Raw genomic sequence first — 26691 nt, 5'->3', positions numbered from 1 at the left:
ATAGAAAGCAAATTACCCAAGAGAGAGCTCAGACAGAAGGTCTCACAGGGAGGCAGTGAACCAAATGGGACCCTCATTTGGTACTCCATTTTTCTATCAGAGGGACTGATCTGAACTGTGGCTGAAAGTACAGCTAGAGTCAAAACAGCTGCAGGATGGAGGTCTTGGACATGATTTTCATTACGTCAAATTTAGTCTATGAAGCCTTGAAAGCTAATGCAGTGTATGATAAATCAGGTGCCCACTGACAAGAATGCCAGATAGGATCTTACATGCTGCTGCAGAGTAAACTGAAACAGGTAATATCTATGGCAGAAAGCATCTCAGACTCTGTTTGTCTTCTACCAGGCAACTTAGCTGCTGACAAATAATATGAGATCAAATCCAAGCTACTTATTTTCTGGGGATATAGAGATGTAGGAAAAGCCTTATTTTGTGTGTACTGCCATCCGCAGAGCTCTAAGTGCTCCCAGTAAGCTCCTCTAGCACTTCAGATGTGCGAAACAATGCTGCTCTTCCTTTGTTCAATTGGAGCTGTTCCTGTAAAAGATTTTTTGTATTTTAAAGTGCTCTGTTTCTTTATAGGCCTAGTCTAAGTCATGTGAAGACCTCCTGTCTCTTTGGAGATGCTGTGTGCCTTAACAGGGAGAGGAGGATTCATGCACTGGATGTAGAGAGCAGCTTGTTAGCTTGACAGAAGAAAATGCAGGCTGTCCTGTTTCACTGCACCAAGCAGCAGCTCTGTCTGAGCAGCTGCAGAGGGCAGGCACACGTGTGCACCTTTTTGCCTCAAACAGGGCGATGGGCTATGAATTTGTTTTTAATGACTCTGGCACTGGGGGACTTCTGTTGTTGAAGGGCGTTGCTGGTATTCTGGGCTGGCCTCCCTGGCTGCAACTCAGACGGGTGTAGCAGTTTCTGTTACAAGGGCCTGGAAAGAGGGACTGTTTGGAAAGCAGCCAGGGCAGGATCTAGCATACTTCAGAGCTTGAGGCCATTGCTGTAGCACCCCAGAATCTCCACGAGTTCAGTACTTCAAAGCCGCATGGGCATGCAATAAAATCTTGCCCCAAGTGACTTTTCAAGGCTCAAGAAAAAGGCCCTGGCTTCTCTCCCAGCCATCACATTGGCTCTGTAGAATAAGTCTATTTTTTAATGGATTTTCTGCTTTTTTTTTTTTTTTTTTTGGTGACTTATCAGTTATTAACTGCCATCAGTTATTAAAAGCCATGGCTGGCATTTCATGTAGCATAGGAAAGCATGGCATAATAAACTGGTGGCCTTTTTCGGTCAAAAGAGTAAAGTTGTGTAGCATGTCCACAGCTGAAATGAAAAAGCATAATGAAATGCAGCTTATTTAGAGCTTCTGCTGATTTTTGTAGGCCAAATGCAAGATATTTTTATGTTTTTCAGGAGGGGGAGGCCTGAAGCCATAACTGAGCTGTCCAGGTGTGCCGATGGAAAAAGGAGTCAGCTTGTCCAAGGTAAGCATTTCCTCGGAGGGTACCAGTTTGGTCTTGTCCGATGCTCACAGAGAATCACAGAGTAATTTAGACTGGGAGGGATGTACAAAGGTCATCTTGTCAAACTTCCTGCTCAGAGCAGCTCTAATTAATTCAAGTTGTTTAACGTTCAGGCTGTTCAACAGAGCTTCTGTCAGTTCTGTTAAACATCACTGACAGGAGCACTCATTTCTCAGTTTAAAAGCAATGATTGATTGTTGTCTTTGGTCTGAAATTCATGGCCTGGCTTGAGTAACTGGTAGACAGTTATGCAAAACATCTTTGCTTGTAAATTCCGAAGCTGTTATTGCTACAGGACTGGCCAGTGGTCTTCTCTAAAGGTGTTCTTTGTCTCTGGAGGCCGCGAGGCTGTGAGTATGCAGACACAATCCCAGGTAGTCTGTCATTACCGTTCTTAGGCAAGCAGTCTGTCTGACCGGCTGGGCTGACTTTGCAGGGTTAAACAGAGAGAATGGTCATTACATCTTTTTACACTTTCATTCACAAAATCCTGTGCACCCACATTCTTGGATTTCCACCCCACGCTTTGATAGCTAGTTTCTGTACTGCTTCCCTAGTATTAACCAAAAAAGGTTACTAATTGCCTAGCTTACTGAATGACACCCTAATACCAAGCACTTTGCAACTTGATAATTTATTGTGAAGAAAATAATTTGTTAATTATTGTCTTTTCTTGGTCTGTGTGTGCCATTGTTCCTGGGGCAAAGGTATGTGTAAATTGATTTTGCATCATCTGAAAGAAGCAAGTGTATTTCCTTATTTCACTCTGTTTTGCAGTGCAGTACATTCTAATGTGTAATTAATTTGCAAACAAAGGCAACCTACTTAAAGTTTTATTAGGCAGGTTGCAAAATATTCTTGATTGTAAGAAAATGAAATAATTTTTTTAGGAATATCTTTGTTATTCATACTGTGCAGTAACAATAGGAATAGTCTGTCTAGTGTGATCTGAAAGTTACCAGAAGTTCATTCATCTGCTGTCCAGTTCCTTTTCTCTGGCACTTCTTCCTAAGAACCTTTGCAATTCTAATTAATGTTTTGCATTCTTGTTTCAGGGCTCAAGATTTCAGGTAAATGGTGTCTCAAAATCTAGCTGTTTGCTAAAACCTATTTTTCTTGTAATAAGTTTTTTACCTGATCCAGGTGGTCAGAGTTTGCCACTGAACTTCTGCACACATCAGGAAGAATTCTCTGCATCTCACAGGGTAAGCACTTTGAGGGCCACTTTTTCCCAGCATAAAAAAGAAAAAAAAAAAGAAACACAAAACACCAAAGCCAAAATCAACAAAAACAGACTAATAGAAAATTGGAAAAAAAAAGAGGAAAAAACCCCAACAAGGAATTCTAAGGTATTTTCTTGACTACTGCATTGAATTGGTTTGTAATCAATCTCCATCACTCCATCAAGTGCTTGAGGTCCTGTGGGGATGTGTGTGTTTCTGGGTGGAGCAGAGAATCCTTTGTGCACAATCTTTTCTGAGTTTTACTAATTTTGAAAAAGAAAATAACAGGGTAGGTGGTGGAGAATGGAAGGTACAGCCCAGGGAGGATATTAGTACTTGACAGGTACTGTGTACTCAGTCAGTAAAGCCTCAGGTAAGGCAGGCAACTGCGACAATGCCCTTTCCACAGGGAGCTCTGAGAAACCAAAAAACCCAATTGATTTGATGAAAGCAAATGAAGACATCAATGTTGCAGAAACAGCAGATGCATTCAGCAGTGATCAGCTTATCCCACTGTCCTCAAGACGGTCTGCCTAGATGCTCCTACAGTTGCATTGAAATGCCTGTGAATGGATAACTTTGGTGAAAGATGGAAAATGACTTGGTATGTTTTGGTAAAATTTTCCTCACATTTTCCTCTTGTCTTTTTTTTTTCCTCCCCTCCCTTTAGGCTGTTTCTGGAAGAGAGTGAATGTTTCAACAAAAATAACTGAAATCTTGAGACTTCATGGGAAAACCAAATGCTTCAAGCTTTTTGGCACAAATGCAAGTGCATCAAACAGCAGAAAACAGATTTGCTTTCTTGTAATTTTACTTTTCGGTTTGTGATTTTTGATTTTTGATGTAAATGCACATTTTCTCACTAGTGAATCTCCGTTTTTCCCCCTTTCCAGATGGCTCTGAAGAATCACGTTTGTGCTGGGAGAAGGGAATTCCAAGGAGATTGGTGGCCCTTTTGACAGAGTAAGCATTTTCCACAGGCGGGGTTATGCCAACCATTAAATGACTAACATGTAATTAGGAGGCTGGATACTTATAGTTGTCTTGTCCCTGATGCCAAGGGAGTCCAGGACAGCTGTGGATGAGTGAGCACCGAGGTAGATCAGGCTTGGCTGACCAAGCCATTTATGTCCATATTTGTTTTTGTGTTGGCTCTCTCAGAAGACAAGTGACTTAGTGTTGTGGACAGTGTGGTGCCTCTCCACTGTGAGTTTTACAGTGAGCATGTGGTAGAAGGTGCAGCCACTCAAGGCAAGGCCTGCTGTAGGGATAAAAGCTGGACAGAAAGGGAGTGCTGGAAAAGGGAAATCTCACGCACTTCCTGTTTCGCTGTAGTGAAGAACAAGTCTTCTTGCTTGGGCCGGTTTATCTGCTCACTCCATCTCTGCCTGGGGAGCTCTTTGATGCGGAGCTGATCGGAAGGTTGCAGTCTCCTTATCAACTCCATGCTTACCTCTGTTTGTTTTTATTCTGAAGTTCATTCCCTCATTTTGCAATAACCCACAGGGTGCTGGGTGTTGCGCCAACCGTGCCTCAATGAAGGATCTTCATTCAACAGCTTTCCCTTCCTGTCACACCAGTCAATGCGACTCCTGCGTTTTCCAGCACCATTCTCTGCGCAGTCCAGACTTTAGTCAAGCCTTCATTGGCGGGCAGAAAGGCTACCAGGCCTACCGGGACCTACCATGGGATCTTCAAAAGTAGGTGGCATGTTTGAACCTGGCAAGTTTAATTTGGAGGTGTAATGGTGGTAATGGGTACTGTCTATGGGAAGGATTCAAGGACATAGATCCAGAGAAGAAATCTGTTTTTTCTCTTACCTTTGGTGCTCAATGCTCTATCTATGCCTCTTTCATCCTCTTAGACCTGGGGTACATCATGGATCTGTTTGAAATGTGCAGCCTGAAAAGGGATGATAAACAGAGAGAAAGCTGAAGAGGAAATTGCAGGATGAAAGGGTGGTTTTGGAGGTTGTGGTCTGGATGAAAAGAGTAACGTGGCTGGAGTGAGAAATGCAGAAGGAAATCCATCTCTAGCACAGCTAGGGGTACAATGATTTGCTGTCTGTTTAGAAAGATGATGTCGGGTTGACACTGATCTTTTCTTCCTTCTGATATCTTAATCTGCCTGCAGCAGGCTTTTATTGAAGCAGTGCAGAAACCAAGAAGCTCTTTTGTGTCAAAATTAAGTGCTAGCAATATGATTTTTGAAAAACATGGGGTTTGGTCAGGTGTAGGTGCAATATTATTTCCCCCAAATCCTGCAAAAAGTCCCGGTTAAATAAGTGGTGTCAGCACAGCTACATAAGGGGAACACTACTGGTGTTCATCATTCCAGGTTTAACCCTTGTATTTTTATGAAGAAGCCATAATTTCTAGGGAGTAATGAGTAGGTGGTTTGCATCAGAAAGTATTTCATACAGTCAGAGATGCTGGATATCCTTAGTTTAGTTTTACCATAACAATATTTCAGACAGCACTGGAAAGTTCAGAGTATTTTTACACAAATAAGGTGCAACACTCTACTATTGTCTATTGGATCAGAACAGAGATTGGGTTCTAGATGTACAGGAAACATCTTGGAATTTGTAATTTCTGTTTAACTCCCTGGATTCTGGATTCATGTGGCAATAGGGGGATGCTCAGTCTGCCATGAGTTTGTTTCTTCTTGTTGTCTTGGCAGTTGGTGAAGCTTAAAAGTATGACCTCAGGGACAAAATTCAAAATAAATGGAATTATTTTTTAACATTCTAATGATTTGGCAGTATGGTTGAATTTTTGAATGTGATTGTTAAAGATTACAACATTAATCTTCTCTCTTTGTTGCTTTGGGCAAATGGCTGTGGATGATTGTAAGATACTACTTATTTTTTCCATCCTCAGTATTTTTAAAAGTTGGAGTTTTAAAATAATTTAATGGCATGCTGAAGTAGAAACATTGTTTCTGGATGGACAAAACTTATTCTTCATGCCCACTGGAGTGTTGTTCTCATTTTGTGGAAACAATATCATTTTAGTCAATAGTCCTGACTTTGCCAGGAGATGATGAAATTCATCTTTGGGCTCTGTGCTACTTAGTAGTACCCTGCTCAATACCCAAAGATTTTATGCCCTGTTTAATATCCATTACTTAAAAGATATGCTATTTTAACTGTCAGATAAAGAAGAAATCCCCATCAGTTGTGATTACCAGTTTATTACATAAAGAGGGAAAACTAAAAGAGAGTTCCCTACCTAACAGAATTGAAAAACCTTTTTTTAAAAATTTCTAGTTAGATGTAAATCTACTTGCCATGTCCTTGTGATATCGGCAGTGGTGTAAATAATTTTAATGACAGTGTGCTAGAGGGTAGTTAAATAACCTCTGAGTACAGTTTGCATGGTTGTTTAAATTATTATAAAATCTAAAGTACATTAGGGGAAATCTGTGTTGGATTTTTACATGTTTGGGAAGGGATGAAAACTGCCCAGTCTTAGTCAAAGCCTCTGTGTAACCTGTTAGATGTCCAGAGTTCATTCCTGGGCAGGGATGTAGGTCTGAGTGTGGAGCTGTTAGCTTTGCTGTTTGAGCTCGTCCTCCTCTGCCTTTGTCCCTTGTAAGAGTGGAGTTTCACTAAGCTTTACCCAGTTCCAAGATGCCTCTTTTCAAAGCATTTCAAGCTAAGTAGGAACGTGCGCTCTGTAAAATCCTTCAGGAAGCAAACCTGCTGAGGAAAACTGGGTGGAGTAGACAGCCTTGCTGGTCTGGTCCTGCTGTTGTGCTGTGTCCTGCACTCTGGGAAGCAGGAGCAGTGTCCTCTCTGCAGCTTCCTTGTGGAGATCTCGTGCCCTGGCAGGGTGAGGTACAGAGCAGCTGGTGTTGTATTTGGCAGTCTAAAAGTGAATATGCAGCTGGAAATGCAGTGCCACTTGCACCAATTTGTCATGCAGTAGGTGGGCAAAATGAATGCAAATTACAGACTGCTGAGGCGTAGCAGGAAATAGATCCCAGCCCTGGTACAAGGACACTCATGTGCCACTGGCATTAGTGGGAGTTTACCTCGATTATTGCAGGAGGCAGATGTGGCTCCTGCATGGTGCTGAAGAGAAACCTATCCTGCTCAGTTTGTCCCAGAGCAGATCCTGAATTCGGGAAACCCTAGTGAAAGACTTTTGCTTCTGGTACACACCACACCTGATTTGACTCATATGGAATTGGAACCATTGATGTTTCCTTGCTGATTTCCCCGAGTTTCTGGCCATTTTAGACAGGAAAATTAGAATGAGACAAGACCTCCTCCTGAGTGTTAAAATCTTTTCATCCTCATTCCCTGAGCAAGCCCCAGTGTAATCCCAGCAGCTTTTCTCGCCTCTGCTGTTCCTTTTAGAAGGTGTTTCAAAAGTCTTTCCCTTTATTTTTTGTCCCATGCAGTTTTATGATTGGGCATTTTGGGTCAGCATAAGCTTTGCAAATCGAGGCATTCTGCTTCCACCACATACTCCTTCCATGTTTGTGTTTTTTATTAAATGCAGATTCTCCTTTTAAAAGAAGCCAAGCTAACACAAAGCTTGGAATGGCTTAATTTGACATACTCCTGATTCAAGACAATCTGAAAGCTTCATGTAGTCTGTGGACAGATTTGGCGATAACAGGAGGACTACAGAATTGAATCAAGAAATTATCCAATTTCTCTGCCACTGGAGAGTTGTCTGGGGTTTCCGTATCAGCTGAACCACCTATCTAGGGAGTTTTCTCTAATTTCAGCAGCATTTTTCCAATGAAGAAATTTGTACATCCCTGTTCAGTGAAAATACATTGCTAGACTACAGCATTTCACTGTTTATCTACCCCGCCTAGCAACTGTTTATTATATATTGTGGTTTTACCTCAAACAGCAGCTAAGTGCCATGCAGCCACTCACACCCCACACACATCACCCCTCATTCCAGTGGGATGGGGAGGATATTTAGGGAAAAAAAGGTAAAAACCAATAAGCTGAGATAAGAGCAATCTAATAATGGAAATTATTATTATTATTATTATTATTATTATTATTATTATTATTAGAGAGGGAGCAAAAAAAAAATTCCCAAGAAAGACAGCTGATGTACAATACAATTGCTTACCCACTGACCAATGCCCAGCCCATGCTACAGCAGGGAATGGCCCCTTCCAGCCAACCTTCCCTCCATTTATATACTGAGTACGATGCTCTGTGGTATGGAATATGCCTGTGGCCAGTTCAGGTCAGCTGTCCTGGCCATGCTTCATCTCAGCTCCTTTCACATCTACTTGCTGCCAGAGTGTGGGAAACTGAGAAGTCCTCGACTGACAGTGAGTGCTACTGAGCAACAACTAAATCATCAGTGTGTTACCCACGTTATTCTCACACTGAACCTAAAACACGGCTCTGTACCAGCTACTAAGAAGAAAATTAGCTGTATCCAAGTCAAAACGAGGACATAAAGTATAAAGCACAGAAATATGTATTATTATCCAGAAATATAAGCATTTAAACTACAGAAGAAGGTGGATGCTTTGGGTCAGATTCTGAGTCAGTATAAGCTGTCACAGATGCACGCCAGCAGAAGAGCTGTATCAGATTTGCAGAATTCCTCGGGAGTGATGGTAAGTATAGCTTTCATGTACCAGAAAAGAGATTTCTTTCAGTAAACAAATTGAAGCACATCACTGTCCTACTGTTTATGTATTTGTTATCTTACATTACATTGTAATGTAATATCACAACTACTGCTATAGTGATTTTTATCTTTGTTTTTTCTCAAAGCACCTTAAGAGATAGGTACTATATGTGTCCTAAAACAGTGGTGAAATTTTATCAATCTAAGCATGTCTCTCTTATAGGAAGGACTAAAAGCAGAGGACGTGTAATAGCCCACAAGAGATCATCTCTAGGTGACTGTTCTGGGTTTGGCTTTTCATCAGCCTGTCCTGTCAGCACCTTTCTTGAGCAGCCACTGCCAGTGGGTGGGTGCCAAAGCAGAGCCTGTGCTGTCTTTCCTGGTGCATGCTGACTTAGCTGGACACTGCCTCTGACACAAAGCTCACTGCAGGTAATGGAGGTCCTCCACTGGTGTCCGAGCATGTTTCTAGCTCTGGTGAGGAAAACCTTGGAGGCTTTTCCTCTGAAGCAGACAGTTTGACTCCTACATGGCAGTTTTGATTCTGCTTCTTTGCAAGAAGTGAATCTAAATTTCAGTAGGTAAAGGATATTAATTTCTTCTATAAATTAAGAGATTCAGGCTGCATTGAGGTAAATGCATTTATGATTTATTTAATGCAATGTTTATCATTTGTTTATTAAACGTCCTTAAAAACCCAAGTTAGGATATTAGGCAATATTTTTAATTTTCCTTTGAGACTAACATTTTTCTTTTGATACTCTTCTGTTACTAAAAGTCAGACATAATTAACTGTGTCCTTCTTATGCTTTCTTTAATGCATAATGGGAGGGATCCCTCTGGTTCTGCATTCATTGGTGTGAGCTTCTTATTGAGGAAAATGTTCCTGAAAGGTTTCTTTGTGTATGATGTGAAGGAACCCAAGTATGGAATGCAGGGCTCCAAATCACATACCACCGTTTAGGAAAGGTCTCCGTGGGTATTTCTGGGAAAATGTCAGCTGAATTTCAGTTGAAAAAGCAGAGACAATGTTGGGAATTACTAGGAAACAAGGAGAGGACAAAGAAGTAAAATCGTTATATCAGTGTAAACAATTCTATGGCAGTTTTTGTTGTTTCTCTTTGCCAGCAAATATTTCACTCCTCTTCCTCATTGGAAAAATCTTAATCTGAGACATGGCAGTCTTCTGTCAATAGGTGAAATCCAGTCCTTGTTTGCAGTGCATTTAAGATTACTGCACAGACATGGTTTCCTGGGAAAGAGCAGAGTTCCTGGAGAAGAGGGATGGGCCACTTGAGCTGCAAGCAGAAGGGACCTTGTCAGAAAGCCCTCTGAGGTTGGTGGGGAGCTTTCATCTTCAGGTATTTGCTTCAGGCATAAAATTTCCACTTCTACTCCGGAGGACTTCAGTGACTTTCCCAGCTGGAGTGTTTTTAATCTTAGTGTGCATTCCAGTCCCTGTTCCCTCGCTTTGAGCACATAGCTCCCATGGAGTAAGCAAAGACTGCTTGACTCTTGGTCTGAGAAAAAAAAAATTCACAGCATTGAACTTTTATCAGCTCCCTCCAGAGTGTTCAAGCCCTGACACATCATCACATGGATCTCAGTTGTTTCAGTTCTGGCATAGTTATTTCTCCTGTGTGTACTGAATCCCTGTAAGTGCTTTTTAAGTTTACACAGTGGGACATGTCAGATAAAATAATTAATTTTTGAGGAATGAACCCTAGAAGGTATAGCAAAGCAGTACTAAAGTTCAAAGTTAATCAGAATAAAAAAATATCAATAATCTGTGTGGGTTTGTCTCACAGATATCTTTGAAAACCTGGATTAGAAATCATCTTAGTCTGCAACATGTCTATTCAAGATGTTTATCCAGATGGTACAGCCTAACCAAGGATATTTTGTTCAAAAATACCTTTTGTTTTTAAAACCAATTTTCATTTTTAAAATAAATTAGGAGTGGAAGATAAAATTTAACAGCTGTCCCTTGTTTATATATGAAAGGAAGAGGGAAAGTTTAAGATAAATAAAGAAAAAAGACATCCAAGTCCTAAACAGCACCTCTTCCCCCTGTTAAGTGACTTTCTAAGATGAATTTGTTAAACAGTTTCTTGTTTGAGGAAATTCAATTTAGGAACTGCTGCTGAAACCCCTCTGCACCTCTTTGGAATGATGTTCTCAAACAGGTTTCATGAATTAGGTGAAAGTCATGCGTGTGAGTAGAATTACATGTGTGAGTAACTGTTGTGGACTGGGGCTTCTGTTTGTTAATGAAAACATGGAACTTGAAATAGAAGAAATAAAGAATAAGAGTTACAAATGTTTTACACTTTACACTAAGGTTTCAAATTTATAGTACTCTATTTAACTGTGTCCCAGCCATGTTACTTCTGGTCTGAAACTGCTGTTTCACTGATATGATAGGCAGTAATTTCTTCAGGCTCACCCTACTGAGGTGCAGAGGTGGCATTCAGCCTTTCAAATGGGCTCCTCCAACCCAGCATTTTGGTTTGAGGCTATGCCAGGATCATTATAGCTGAAAGACCTTCTGAGTATTTTCCTTCTGTGCAGCATAATCAAGATAACTGCTTTTTAAATGAGAGTATATACAATATGACAAGAGTAGGTTGTCTTAAGTTAAATGCATGTTTGTGTTTGTTTTGTTGGCTTTTCTTGTAACTCAGTTTCATTTCAAACATAATAGACATATTTGCAAAGCATTTAAGCCATGCAAAAAGACTATTACCTGGAATGAGGGGAAAAAGCCCCAACAAACCATAAAACAACAAATGCATGTTGAACTCACCACTGACTTTATGATTTCACCTAAAAGCTACAACTCAGAAATATTCTTGTTAGTGAGGTAGAGTCCTGACTATTTATACTTCCACATTTTCATTTCTCCAGTTGAAGTTTTAATGCAATTTTCACACAGTAGTCTCAGAAATAATTTAGAAGGTACTCATCTCTGAACTGTTAACAGGACTATTCAATTTCAGTCTTTGTTTTTTGGGAGGTCTTTTTGGTTGGTTGGTTGTTGTTTTTTGTTTGTCTGGCATTTTGGAGGTTTTTTTTTTTTTTTTTTTTTTTGCTATAGTCACAAATGAGTTTTGACGCAAACTTGATGAGAGGTTAATGGCTGTTATACAGGATAGCAGGAGGGAAGGAAACACTAAATAGGACATGCAGAACAAGTCAGAACAGATCCAAGTGACAAATTATTACTCCCATTTTCATTCAATCACGTATCATGATATTTGGCCTGAGTCAGTTGTTTTCCAAACCAAAGTAATAAGATTGTAATTGTAAGGCATAGCACTGGAATTAGAATGAAGTATCAAGATCTGCGTTGCTATTTATGAACCATACACAGTTGCTTGCTGTCCCTTTCCTGCACCAGCTGCAGGGGTCAGTCACTTGTGATTATTTCAACTTATTTAAATGTATTTAAACTTCTGGCTCATGAGGTGTGTGCTGCGGGAGTGAGCTGTGTGTATTTTATATGTGGGAGCTCACTGAGGCGCCTCACGCCCTGGGGAGAGGATCCCTGCAGCCTGCCTTTCTGAGGTGGGCTGTACCTTAACCTGCAGGTGTGCATGTCTGCATTAGTGAGGTATCTGAAACAGAATGAAGGACTCTTTACCAAAAATAGTGGCTTCTTGTTCTGTGTTTTGTAATGGCTGATAATAGAAAAATGGCTTTAAGGTTCTTAAGGAGTCTTTGAGTTTATAGACAAAGACAGAATTTGCTGTAACCAGCTTTTTTTTCCAGGGAGTTTTTTTTTTTTATTAATACTGACTGTCCATTGGCTTTCCATGTGTTGATTTTGATTAGTACCCTCGTAATTAAGAGCACAGCAGAGAGAAACATCTGCTGAAGTTCCTACTCACATGTCTTTGCCCTTCCCTGTCATTTTATGACTTCAGCAAATACTGCTTAAAGCAGTACTTGCCTTTGTGTTTAGATTCAGTCTGAATAAGAGAGGAAACACAGGCTGGCCCTCTGAAATATCTTTCTCTTTTTGTTCAGCTCTGCTTTGAAGGCTGAAATGGACTGAGCAGCTGGAATAATGTATAGATATGTACTATATAAAGCATGGGGTGCTTTTTACCAATTTTACTGCACAAAGCAGTTTTGGGAGCAAAGGTGCCAGTGTGTCGGATAACTGATTTGCCTAACCAATTGAAAGCTGTATACATTGCTGTGTGAAACTTCACCTAGCTGAAAAATAAGTTTTGGTCTTGCAAATTTCTAGCTGGGAGTCACATGAGAATCTTAGTAAGACTTCTATTTGATTTGGCCCTAATAATAACTAAAACTGTCAAACTTGTCTGTGTTCTTTGACTTCTAGCACATCCCAACACCTATTTCAAAATAGTCTTGTGTCATAGTTTCGTTTTCAAGGGTGTTGGATGAGAAATCAATTAATATTGCTGGGAATAATCAACTAATGTTGAGGGAGAAAACTGTAGCTTAATTTTTTAGGGGGGAGATGGGGGCCTTAAATAGAAAAGGATCCCTTAATAATCTCACTTTGTTCTTATTTTTCCCCAGAATTCATCAGTCAGCCATCAAAATAAGACATCTTGAGCCCTGGAAAATCGCAGCAATAGTTATTGGAACAGCAGTGGCAGCAGCTATTACCATTGGTCTCCTAGTTTATTTTCTGGCATATGGTAAGTTTTGCATAATGTATCACTATTCCTATGCTTAGTGAATTTCCCCTGTGCCTGTTGTGCCAGATGACTCTGTGAGTTTTCACCAGTCTGTCTAAAGCTTATTTGAGGAAAAAAACACTGGCTTCTCTGGAGCTCTCTTTCCTTCCTCATTTAGCATCTTTGCACATCTCCTAGGAACACTTCCTGTGATGCAGGGTGATTTAGGGCTGTGGTTTCTGTTGGTTTTCCTTTACTTACACTCGTTTCACATTTTTCTCATGATCTACTTCTGGGATGAAGTCAACACACAAGTGTCTGGTCTCCCTTACATGAGTGGCAAACAGAGCTTTCTGCATGTCTCTCTGGGATGTTTCTCTGTTCCCTTTCCCTGATCACTAGCAGCTTCCTGCCAGGGCTTGGTGTTGAGTACACAGGCCAGGAAGGAAGGTAACTAAGCAGCAAGGTGCAGCTTGTGATTCTGTGTGAGCCCCAAGTGCTGTCGGCTGGCCAGAAGTGTCACTGCTGGGAAAACTTGGATTAGATCACCTAACTGAATCAAGTGATTGCTCCTAGCTTTTGGAAGCAGTATTTGAATGGGTTGGATGCAGGTGAAGGCTTATCCACTCCCCAGATGTCAGGATATAAGTCAGTGCCAGGTGTATCTCTAAAGTTCATTCATCTTGGTACTTTGAGTATTGCCTGTTCCTCTTCTTTCCCTTACAGATCAGAAGCTGTTCTATTACAGTGCCAATGTAAAAATCACCAACATCCGGTACAATAATGAATTTTCCAGACAATCCTCAGGAAGGTTTAGAGACCTGAGCGAGAGGGTTGAGAGACTGGTAAGTTTGGATCATTGTGCCTTTCCATTAAGGACTGTGTGATAATACAAGAGTCATTCAAGTGAACAACACACTCGGAGACCACAGGGTCTGGTGTACCCTCAGTCTCCCGGTGGGCAGACCTGGAAAATGGATAGCAGGAGAGACATGATCATACCTGGCAGACCAGGCTCTTACCACTCAGCATCTTCTAGTCTGTCACTTCTCTCTATCTTTGCAATAGTGAAGTAGATATTTAAAATAATCTCAGCTTCCTGCTATATCACTGATCATGGGATCACAGAATACTCTCAGCTGAAAGGGCCTCACAAGGACCATCAACTCCAGCTCTTAAGTGAAATGCCCATACAGTGATTGAACCCACAACCTTGGAGTTTTTAGCAAGAGGCTCTAATCAGCTGAGCTAATCTCATCATTTGTGTGTGTTCTCTTTCCATGCCCGAGTCTGGCTTTGTGATTTTGTCACATTGTCTCTAAGAAAAGCATTCTTTTGCACCCTCTCCTTTACAGGGTGGGGAACTCTACCTGTTGAGCTGTTACTGTGTGTTGAGAAAACAACACACAAGCCCTTTTCCTGCGCCTTTGGTATGTTTTGTTGGGAAACCCTCCTACAAGAGGCCTGAGTGGCTCTCAGTCATACAGTAGCTATGGAAATAAATAGACACATTGCAATTTCCTTTCTTGTTTTCTCTTTGAGACACTAGCCCAGAGATGCTAATTACAGAGTTCATCTTTATATGACAATAAGCATGTGATTGTGCTTGTATCTTTTTGTGTTTCATTCATCAGAATCCGATGCATATCTCTTACCTCCTGTTTGGCAACCATGCACAGATACCCAGTTAATAGGACAATGCTTTGCCCCCCACTATCATTTAATTTAGGGCAATGTCACTTGTCCACAACAAAATGTGAGCTGTGCTGGACATTGCTCTGAAGTAGGGTGCTGTGTAGGGACTTGGCAGTGCTAGCATCTCTTCACAGCTCCACTGCTGAGGGCTTCAGTGATCTTAGTCGTCCTCTGCTCTGTATGTGTCTGTTCTCTTTCTTCCCTCTTTGTCTTCTGAGACCCATACCAGATTTCCCAGGATGTACCTCTGGTGCATATCCATATGTATAGAGTCTTACATGAGCTGTGTTTGCTTAGGTGCTACCATTTTACAGCTATTGCCTAATAATTGAGAGGCTTTTCACCTTGTGATATAGGACCTTGGAGAGGGAATGTTCCCCCGACCAAGAAGACACTGTGTATTGCTGAGGGGGAATGAAGGCAAGGACTGAGAAGGAGTATCAGGAATAACACTTCATTGAGTACAGTTGTATCCCTTCCTCCCACTCCATTCCTTCTTCATTAAAAAAAAACCAAAAAAACATGTGCCTCCTTTGGCAAAGAAACACCCAGTTTAGCTAAGGAGTTATTTCAGAGAGTGTCTAATGCAATCAGATTTCTTCTGAGCATGGCTATCAATTTAGATGCTTGAATGGAAGCCAATGCTTTAGAAACCCCATCTCCTGTCTGGGTGTTGAGCATTCGGACAGTAGTGACAGTAAATACCAGTGCAGGTTGAGCAGTGAGAACCATTATATCAGGGCATGTTAATTGTACCTGATAAGTAACACCATAACAAACATACACAGAACTGTGCTTTCTTTCATTCCTGTAACTTTTCTTAAGAGCTGTGCTTAATTCAGCCATTAAATTCTACATTCCTCTCTCAAATATTATTAATTCTTTGCTTATATAAATGGTCCCTGCCAGAAGTTTGACTTTTTGTGGTTTTAGTTCCAGGTGTTCCATTTAACAGGGATGTATGAGATTGAGAATTGTCCATAACCTTATTGAAAGCAACTCCATACAGTAATTAAACAATGTGTTCCTTGTAAGTCTGATTTTATAACAGCAAAACTCATCTTGTGGTGATAAAAATCAAAGCAATCTTTCCAGACACACATATCCTCTTGATAACTTGACAGACAGCTGTCTCAAAACATTTGCATTTTTATTCTCATCATCTTAACAGCAACTCTGTGATAGAGGAGGAGAGACTCGAGTTCTTTATCACATTTTCTAATTTGTCTGGATTTACCAAAACCCTTTGCAGTCTTTCCCTGGCTGGTTTTGGATATCCAAGCCTTCCTATTGTCACAGTAGTAACGAGACCTTAAGCTCACATTGTGAAACAGTGAGTCAATGCAGATAAATGCAATGTCTTTCTCAATACTTGGTGCAAAGTGAACAGAAGTGAATCATCTCTGATAATCAAAAGCATTCAAATTACCTGAGTTAGTGCAACTCCCTGCCAAGTGTTCCCTTCTCTGACTTCTTCCTGATGAAGCCCTCCTTCATTTGTCTCCAGTGAGACCCAGAATAGAGCTCATTTCAGAGCTGGTGTTTCACCAAGAAAAATGTTTTTGGTTCCATATGGAAGTCATATTGTGACTTCCTTGGGATCTGCAGCAAATGCCTGATGTTTGCTTTGGTTTCCAGATTTGAATTGAAACACCCATTGTGTGAACAACATTCCTGACTCTTATCTCATTGAAGGTGGGAGGGAATGCAGCCAGATCATGCCAGAGAGCTGATGAAGCTGGTGCACCAGTCAACATCTCAGGGCTGACTGGAAAGTCTGGAAAATGTCTTCTGGGGTGGAGCTGGGGGGACTGAGGAACAGATGATGAAAGGTCTTTGCTCCTTGACTAGCTTCCTGCGAGTGTCCATGAGTGTTTCCTTTGTGCTCTTTTGAAAAATCAGACTTGACTGAATGCCACTAGGGAAAGAGAGATTCCAGCACACCAGAGCCTCCTCACTTTTCTAGTTGGACCAGTCCCTCGTCCCTTGCCAAGCTAAAATGCTCTGTGCTGAAATGCTCTGTGTCTCTTCTTACACTGGATAAAAAGGGCACAGTCACGGCCTTATGGCTCCTTCTGCAAGGAACCTCTGTTTTATAGTGGATTCACTTATTGTGTGGCTCATCTGCGCAACTTTTGCGCACTGTTTTTCTCCAACTCCTTCACCAGACTTGGATTTCTTTTTCTTCTCCCACAAAATGTATTAATTCTTTTGGATTTCCCAAGAATGCCTTGGAGACACGAACTACCCTCTTACTAACAGTGTCCTGGGGGAGATTTCCAAGGCCCTGCTTTAAGCTTTGCTTCTTCAGCCTTTCTGTCCTGACAAAGAGCGGAGGGAGCTGTGACAATCAGATAGACCTGGGTGACTGGGATGATCCCAGTTGCCTACTCTGGGCAGCTGCAGTAACTGCCCTCTGTGCAGGAAGAAGGGTGGAGTGGTGTTGTGTCTTGTGTAGAAAGTCATCTTTGACCCCAAGGAAAGGGGATGTGCAGTCAAGAGAGCTTGAAATGAGTACATCAATCTCAGCGAAAGTTATCTCAGCTGAAGGCTGGCAAGTTTCTAGCTGTGAGAGAGAGGTGGATATCAAGCAGCTACAGAAGGTGATCCCTTCAGTACATGGCTGGTTGCTCAACAGAAACAGACATCAGCCTTTATCAGAGGTTTTTAAATGTACCTGTTGGCTCTTTTTTGCCATTACAATAAATTTCTGATACTTCCTGCTAGAAGTAGGTGGGCTTTCCCCTCTTTGAGGAGAGCCTAAGCAACCCTTCTCCTTTCTCAGGCACCTTGTTATCTCCCCGTCTCCTTCTCTGGCCAGAGCTGTTCCCAGCCCTGCTGTGTGGCTGCTTCTCCCTGTCCGAGTCCATGTGTCTCTGTGGAATTTTGTGCTGGACACTGTACCCTTCCCAGCTTCTGGGGCTTTGTCTGTCATTCCCTACCCACTCCTGCTCCCATGTGCTGGCAACCCTGCCTGTAAGTTGGGTGGATGGATGTTCCTCATGTATGAGTGTAGCATGGCTCCCTCCTTAGCTGGTTGGGTGGCTGGGGAGAGCCGAGGTGTTTGTTTTCCCTCCTGGAGTGCCTTGAGCCATGGAATAGACTGACATGGGTTTCCCCTTTTGTCTCATAATCTAGAAGGCACGTGGACTACCTCCTTGTTCTTCCACCATCTGAAACCAGCACAGAACTGACTGGCTGGCTCTAGGCAGAGGTGTTTGGGATTATATTAAAACAATACCTGGACACTTCCCCTGGGAAACTACTGCCTTTCCAAATATTTCTATTGAATTAATGGAATTTCATGAAGTAATTTTCACCTCAGAACTCAGCATTGTGTGCCAGGACATCTTTAGAAACAAACGTCTTGCTTCAGCTACTTCAAGTGACAAGAGAACCTTCATGTCCTTAAGTACAGGTGTTGGGGGAAAGTTTTTAATTAATACAGCTCTTGAAGTTTGTCCTGTCTGATAGAGCTGAATTAGTGTGGGTTTGATTTAATGTCTCTACTGGGTATTGCAGAGGCACTTGAGATTCCTCAGGAAAATGCTGCACAAGAGTTCTGATAATGGTGCCTTTTCTCGGCAGGTTGAAGGGCTCACTGCTGAGTCCCTCTGCTGGAACTGGTGAGGAAGGAGGCAGTTTTCACCCTTGGCAGATGATGATTTTACAGGTTATTAAGATACATCTCTCACTATGAATTGAGTGGAGAAGAAACAGAGGAGCAAGCAGGTGTCATGCTCGTCCTTCCTTCCCCCCAGCTCTGACACCTGATAACCCTGTTTGGTGGAAGGGTTAGCCTTCAACAGGATGTTTGTAACTGAAAGACTCTCTGCTTTATACCCAGGGATAAGCTTGCATCATCCCAATATCGGGAACTATCTTGTATCCTGTAAGTTGTGAATAGATTACTGTCACATATACAGGACCAAAGGGTCAGTCAGAGTTCTGATTAGGGTTTCCATCTGAACTGAACTCCAAGGAAGCCTCTCTGAAAACACCAAGAACACCAGTGAGTGAGCAGATGAGGCTGCTGTTTTATAGCACTTGGCCTTTTAGGGTCACATATGACTCAAGTCTTCCTGGGGAGCAAAAGTGTGTGTATTTGGGAGAGAGAGGGTGGTGAAACACAAATCCCTTCAGAGCACATAGCTGCAAAGCCAGGTGAAACTCTGCCTGAATTGTGTTTGTCACACCTTCCACGTGGGTGTTTAGATAAAGCTCAAAGTCTGTGGCTTGCTCCATCAGTGCCTTATGATCCTTGGGTCGGGAGGTTAATTCAGTAGGAGCACATCCCCAAGGCAGCAGGTTACTGAAACACTCCTAAAGAATATTTATTCTGGAAGACCAGACTGTAAGGATCATTTTAGAGATGATAAGTATACATGCCCAGAGAAAAGGGAGTATGCTGAAAGTCAAGGCAATCCAGCATGACTCTCATTTTTACAGCAAATGGAAAAGTGCAGCTATCTACAAGTACCATGTAGCTTCACTTGCTCTGTGTGCAAAACCCCCCACTTTTTTTCCCCTCTTAGCCCCTAAAACAAAAGAAAATTTAATATAAATTAGCCAAATCAGAAATTATGGTATCTGCAGCAGCCAGATCTTTCCAAGGACTTTTCAGTTTTTCAGCACCCAGACCAAACTGAGTAAGAATGTTCTGGCTGTAATAAATGTCAAAAAAGAGATTTGGTAGTGTAGATCCCAAAATCTAAAACCTAAGTATCTATTTAAACTCAAGCATTCCTAGGCTTTATAAGTGCTCCCTCAAGTAATTACATAGTACCAATATGAGTTGAAAAGAGTAGAACTTTAATTAAAGATTTTCTTCTTCATCACTAAAGGCAGTTTTAATTACAGAGGCATCTAAAAAACAAAAGCCAGAATAATTAAGCTTTTTAAATTCAGCTTTTTAGAGACTTTAAAAAAGAAAAATAGTATCTTTTTTTTTTCCTTCTGAAAAATATTGTAAAATCAGAAAAAATCTTTATCTATTAAAAAAAAAAGTTATTTAAGGAACATTTTGAGAAGAAAAGTACCAAAATAAATTTAGGGGATTTGACAGCTTCTACTTTATAAGCTTAGTTTTAAGGTAATGATTCTCACAAATAGGAAGCATTGTCCTTGGACTAGTGTGGAACAATCGAGGTGCCCTCTATGGGTGGCTGGGACTAGAAACAAAGCAGAAAGGATTTTCCACGGTAATTCAGCCAAGAGGGAAACAGCAATGGAGCAGTGGCCAAGACGACAGCCTGGCAACATGTTTGTTTAGCTCTAGAATTAGAGGTTGACAGCATACTTGATTGTCAGTATGTATATATACAGGTGTGGCCTTAAAGAGATAGGTGAAATGCTGTACTCTGAGAGAGGAAATAACTCACAGAAAACACCTGCATCTCACTTGTGATGCTGTTTTTAGAAGTTCCGATTGAAATTAAAAAAGAGAAAGACCATTGGTGTAGGTATATACTGCGTAGATTTAAAAACTGACATGCTTTCTTGCTTTTTAATTTTGTTTGAAGTTTTTCCTGTTTCCATGGGTCACATGGAAACAGGAAAAACTAGCACAGGAAACTAAATATTGAAGAAAATATAAAGCACTTTTAAATGCTGGTGTGAGTTGATGCAGTGTAGCACAGGGGCCTATGGCTTAGTGCTTTTCATCACCTCTAAGAGCTCAAACTTTCAGTGAGCTCTACCTAAATTTAATTAATTTTCAAGCTGAAATTGTTAGTTATCAAAAATATGCCTAATATCCAACTTTTTTTCCCATGTAAATTCAGTGATTCTTCAACTTCTTTCATTCTTTGACTTATTAATGCAATACAATTTTCTCAAGTAAAAGGCATGCAAGTTGATTTTTCTTATTATTTTTTTTCTTGATTCATCAAAGCAGAAGTTGTAATATGCATGTACAAATCCAGAAAAATCATAAGACACTTCACCCCCAATAAAAAAGTAAATTTAGTACTGATCCAGTGTGCATCATGAAAAGCTCTAAATTGTGCACAAGGGGAATGGATGTGAACCTGAGGTGGAAAAAAATGAATTCAAAATGAAGCAAAGCACAGCTATCGATAGTGTGTGTGATTAAGGGTAGAACCTTATCTTAATTATAGACTCACAATCCAGAATTACTGCATTGTTTGCAAGTAATTATATCAATAAAGTGATTCAAGATGCAAACCAGTGATCAAAATCTGGCTGGACAAGAGAGTGGCTGCTTAGATCCTGGTGTTGTCCAAAGGGGGAATCTAAATTCAATACTGCAGTTGTGTGGTTGGTGGTATTTGGGCACTTGTAAGCTGAATACGTAACCAACGATCTTCCTTAGATTTCACAAAACTGTTATTTTCCTAAGAGGTATTTGCTCTTGTATTTCAGCTCCTTACCTATCAGTATTCTTTAAAAAAAACCCAGAATGCATGTAGTAATTTTCCTGGGGAAAGCGTGTTATTTTGGGAAGAAGAAAAACCCCAACAACAAAGCCCTTCTCTGGACATTAGCACAGATGCTTTTCTCACCAAACCTGATTTTCTCTCCAAAAGCTGGAAAATCCCTCCCCAAGTGGACAAAATTTTAATAGCAGTGTGAAAGTTTTAGGAAGCTAATTATGGATAATTGAAAGCAGGGAGTAGGAATGAGAATACCTAGGTGACCTTAATTCCAGCTGTCACTAATACACATAACTATAATGAAACACTCATGTCATTACATGCCTTTGAAATTGGTTGCACCAAGCATAAGCATGGTACTTTAAATCCTGACGTTATCCCATGTATTAGTCTTCTTAATTTCTTTTATCCGAAAGACCAATCTTATTAGGAACTACCGTACAAGGACAATTATTGCTCTTTTGCAGATGTGGCCTCCGGGAACCATCCAGCTGAGCTCCTTATTTCAGTGCAGTCAGGCAGTGCTTACTCACCCCTCAGCTCTAGCAGCCCTGTTAGCTTAAACTCCGTGAGGAGTTTGTGACGCCATTTGCTGATGTTTGGGATCACACAGCTCTTTCCTGCTATGAGACCTGCTGTCCTTGTGCGTGTGGCTTCTGATGGAAAGGGTTCTGATCCTCTGGTTTGCTGGAGGCAAGGGCATCATTGTACTTGCTCTCCTTCAGGTCTGTTTTCTTCACCTCGGGCAAGAACTGTGGCTGTAGGGCTGTGGTAGTAATTGGAATGTCAGTTTCCAAGGAGAGTGTGATGTCCACATCCTGGTTTGGAACAGTGCCACATTCTTTTTTTTGCTGGCCCTGTCAGTCTTTCTCTTTGTGTCCTCTCTCAGCCCCTTAGTTGAAATCAGGGCAGTAAAAATGTCAGGTTCTAAAAGGAGCAGCTACTGGATTTGTATTATGGTCAGCTCTAGGGGTCTCAGCATGTTGAGCTGTAAACTAGGGAGAGTCACTGAATCAAGTGGTATGTTGCAATTACAATTTATGCTCAAAAAGCTTTAAAAATCACAAATAATAGGCTTTAGATCCTAAGTAGCTACTGAGGTAAGAGGAAGAATGTAGTATGAGGATAGCTGTTGAAGGACTAAACTGGCAGCAGGCAAAAAAGCAATACTATTGAGCAACAAGAGGCTTTGTGCTCCCAAGCCTACCAAATGCTTTGGAACATCCCACGCAAATAATTCAGTGCATTCAGCAAATATTCCTGAGGAGAGTTCTGTCAAACTAGATTTAAGATAACTTTTTGATAAACCTTGTGACCCAGTGTGCGGTGGCAGAGCAGTGTGTGGTGGGAGAAAGTAAGGGCTTGACACAGCCCGCCTTGCTGGGACACTTCCAGACACAGCCACACATCTGGGCAAGGCCAGCTTATGTCACTTCCATACTACCCTGGAATAATGGGATCCCTGTTGTGACCTATTTCCAGAGCTTGGGTGTTTTTTGGGTCCCAGGGAGGAAGGACATGTTGTGTGACTCTGAAATCACAAAGATTTCAGTAGGTTGCTCACGGGCTTTGGAAGGTTGAGCATGGTACAACACAAGAAAAAGAGTATGATTATGAGATCTAGATTTTTTTGAGACAGAATAGGAAAAGAAGTCTTGTTCATCAAATTATAAAGCAAGGCTGGCTACAAGGAACAAGGAAGAATTTCCTTTTTGTCTGGGTTTGTACAGGTGGGAATGTTTTGCCCTCTTACTGCATCTTTGGTGCTAGCCACTATTACTTACTGTACTGGATGGACCAGCACTCAGGAATGAAGTCCAGTTTGTCTGAGAAAATTGTTCTGCATTGAGAGGAGTGTAGTAAAAAGTATAGAGAATATGAAATTAAACTGAGGAAATTAGAAATGAAATTTTCTAAATAAACACTGTCAGGAAAATGCTTCTCACTTGAAAGGAGCAGGACTTGGCACTTGGTTCAGAATGCTCATAGACCTTGCCTGCAGCAACAGCTGTCACAGTTGAGCTATTGCTAGACAAGGGCCAGGAAAAACAGTGAGATTCACTTAAACAGTGGTGAATTTAAGGGATCTGGTCATGACAGTGTCACTTTTGAGGGGCTGTAATCAAAGCAAATAATTTAATATGAGTTTAAAAGCCTCTCCCAAGCAGGACCAGGTCACACCTAGTCACTGGACAAAGTCCTAGTTGCTTTTGCTGCAACAGTTGTGACTCAAGCTGAAAAAAAAAAAGCTATTAGCAGGCTGGAGAGAAATGTTTTCTGTTTGGTGTGTGAAAGGCTTCACCAAAAAAAGAACTGTAAAAATATAAGGCAGAACATTAACCTTGGAAAGTTTTTATTTGATGGCATCTTCCTACATACTCTCCTCTTATATAAACTCTGTATGAATATAAAGATTACTTTTAATAATTCAGGTTACCAAAATCATAGTTGAAGGAAAGAAGAGATTTGGGTCATATTTACCAAATGAATTCATCAGCAGGGGAGTAGTAGGCCACAATGCAGAGGTTTGGCTAGCGCTTCTTTCATGATAAGACACAGTAGGTTGCAAAAGTAAAAAATGTTAGCTCACATTTGAAGGTGTTAAAGGCCCTGCAAGGTTCACTGAAAACAAAGGCGCCCATCAGATATTTTTTGTCTGTGGGTGATGTAGTGCTAAGGCAACTCTTAAGGGTGGGAAAGTTAGTGACAGTGTGTAATGGAAAAAGTGTCTACTTTCTCATTCAGACATGAAAGTGTGAAACAGAATGGAAGTAACACAGTTTTGGTATAATTTTAAATCGTATGCTTCCTGTTCTCCCCATGAAGATAACTAACATGCCTTCTGGATTGAATGTTCTGAAAACAGTGTCTATTGCTGATAGTTTAGTTGCGTTTGGATTCCATAGATTCTTTTTGTTAAAAGCACAAACAAAATTTTGTGAGACACCACTGGAAGTCTTTGTCTGTGCTGTAGCACATGGTGTTCCTAATCAGACTGTATGGAACATCTTATAAGTGGTCCAGGCTGAGGAGAAAAGGAGAAAACTGAACATGTTGGGAGTACAAAAAACACACAGTCACACAAGCTGCTTAAGTTGTAACAAAGATACACAAGAGAATGGGTGATAGAAGTAAAGATCCCTGTATCTGCTGCAGAATTGCAGGTGGAAAGTGTAGCAAAAACAGTTGACATCTCAGACAGTAAAGTATCATGAAAACTCAACTGTCAGGAGGAGATAAAGGATTTGGGAATGTCAAATGGACGCAACCCTCTCTAGCTAGGGATTGTGAATTCCTGCCCTCTTCACTCCCAAGCTGAAAGTCACTCTACTTTCACTGTACTTGTTAGCAATGCAGCAGCTTGAGGTGTATCTCAGCCCAGCTCAAGGCTCTCTTTTGATTGCAAAGCACTCCTCAAAGAAGTCCCTGTCCCAAAGATATCAAAAGTTCTCAAAGACAGTGCAGCTGAAGGTAGCACATGCCACTGCATGCCACAAAGCTGGCAGTGCTGCTCAGCCACATGGTTCTGCTTACACAATCACTGGTGCAGCTGTTAGCACTGTGACAGAAATGATAAGCAAATGTTATCATTAAAAAAAAAAAAAAACAAAGCAAAAAACTCCCTTTTTTTCTAAGGGCAACTGCTTCCAATAACCAAGGGAGGTTGTGGTGGAACAGGATGCAGAGTTATAGGAAATAAAACTTTTTAACTGGATGCATCATAAAATGCAGTGGTAGCAGCTGGAAATCTGCAAAGTGAGAGGATTAAATGTATTCTGCATATCTACAGCAGCTTGTTGCAGTTGAGTTGTCTTTTTCCATAGAATTTTGTCTGTTCCAAATGCCAAACTAATTGCAGATAACTGCCAGTAACAGCAAGGTTAAACATCAGCTAAATGCATGACCATTAAAGATGTTTCTTTTTTTCCTTACTAATGCATGCTTAAAATCACCTTAAATTAATCATTGTGCAGTTTTCATCTTAAAATTATTCTGCTTCAATATCCCTGTGTAATGCCATGAAGCTTCATCTTGTGACAGCCAAGGCTGGAAAAGAGGGGTTTGTGTTCCTTGGGAGGAATCACCCCCAGATTTCATGCTTACATGCTTGTTTCTCTATCTGACATATTTCAACATATTAATAGTTTGAGAACCATTATTTTTTCCTTTCCTTTGGAAAACAGAACATCTTGAGACTTGGCTAAAATAGACTGCCTTTAAGGGCTAAAAACTAAAAAAAAAACAAAAAACCCAAAACAACAACAACAAAAAAAACCCAAAAAAACCCAGTTTGCATGATGTTGTAAAGCATTTCTGTACAGTTTTTCCTGTAATGCATTTGATGTTTACAGGATATGTTCAATTTACTGGGTCTTGTTGGTAGGAGGAGCTGCTGCATAACTCACCAGTGACTCTGCTATTTCTCAATCCTTCAGTGATCCTGAGCCATTCCTGGCAGAATTTCATGCCATGTTATATTACACTGAGCTGTCTCACACCGATCATGCAATCTTGAGATGACATCTTGACAGGATGTAGTTGAGCAGGAACTGGTAAAGATGTTATTTGGGGATCGATTCCTTAGGAGTCCTGGATTTCCAGTTTCTGATGAGAATTGCTTGATGATTGTCCGAGCATGTGGAAAATCACAAGGGCGATAGGGGAACATGATAATCAAATTATAATTTGAAATTTGGCTTTGCTATAGATTTCTATAAGACCAAGGGTAAATGCTGTGCCAGAAAGGGCACAAGAGAGGCTGAGTGCACTGCAGTGCACAGCTTGCTGTATCCGTTCTGTGGGCAGTCTTTAGGAAGCTGTGCTTTGGAATAGTGCAGCAGTGTGTTCCAAGGATCTTTATGTTTTCATTACGCCTGAGAGTGGACAAGACAACACTACAGTGACACACTGATGTAGCTACAGGACATTTAGAAAAATGAGCTTGCTTTTTTATGATGTGCCTTAGGTCAAAGGGGAAATGGTTAGAAAAGGTCTGTGACAAATGTTATTTAGAGGCTGGGCTCCATTATGTTTCTTGGCTCTGTAAGCCGTGAATTTGTAACTGAATGCTGTTTTCTGAATGTTCCTTCCATCAGTATGTCCGCTTCCCTCCTTTTTTGTTGTTATCTTATATTTTTCTTTTTTCAACAGATCGACAAGACATTTTACAATTCCATTTTAAGGAAAAAATACATCCGTTCACGCTTAATCAGAGTGAGGTATGTGAGATTATAATAAATGCACGCAGCTGAGATAAAATTAAATGTGCACCAAGCCCAGCTAGATCTGATTCAGTAAAGTGTATTGTGAGTAAAAGCAGAGCATAATACCTAAATGAGCAAGGTTCTGAACCTTGCTTCCCTTTGGATCTTAATGCAGAAGAGACCCTTCAGTCAGTCCAAATTCCAACAAATTTTGTTCAGATCCTGAGCAAGCTTTAGTTATTAAAGCAGAGATAACTAAAGCTATCTAAAACCAAAAAGGATTTTCAAAACTATTTCTTACACTGTAATGCAGATGTCATTTCTAGCATTGCTATTGCACTGGGCTTGTCCAGGAAAACCAGGCTGGGCTGGCTC

General features: G+C 40.9%; 1 protein-coding gene across 1 annotated transcript in view; it reads left to right on the top strand.

Moving 5' to 3' along the window:
* The first annotated feature begins 2461 nt into the window (after nt 1–2461).
* LOC137472329 (transmembrane protease serine 11E-like) overlaps nt 2462–26691 on the top strand; it is a 41467-nt gene continuing 17237 nt past the window's right edge. The window contains exons 1-6 of the mRNA XM_068187349.1: nt 2462–2593; nt 3640–3709; nt 4253–4446; nt 12922–13043; nt 13749–13867; nt 26264–26331. Coding sequence (XP_068043450.1) covers nt 4283–4446; nt 12922–13043; nt 13749–13867; nt 26264–26331 — 473 coding nt within the window. The 5' untranslated portion in view covers nt 2462–2593; nt 3640–3709; nt 4253–4282. The remainder of the gene's footprint in view (nt 2594–3639; nt 3710–4252; nt 4447–12921; nt 13044–13748; nt 13868–26263; nt 26332–26691) is intronic.

Source organism: Anomalospiza imberbis, chromosome 4 (genome assembly GCF_031753505.1).
Source record: "Anomalospiza imberbis isolate Cuckoo-Finch-1a 21T00152 chromosome 4, ASM3175350v1, whole genome shotgun sequence".
NCBI classification, from domain to species: domain Eukaryota; kingdom Metazoa; phylum Chordata; class Aves; order Passeriformes; family Viduidae; genus Anomalospiza; species Anomalospiza imberbis.
The sequence above is the reverse complement of the archived record's forward strand: the minus strand, read 5'-3'. Positions and strand labels throughout refer to the sequence as shown.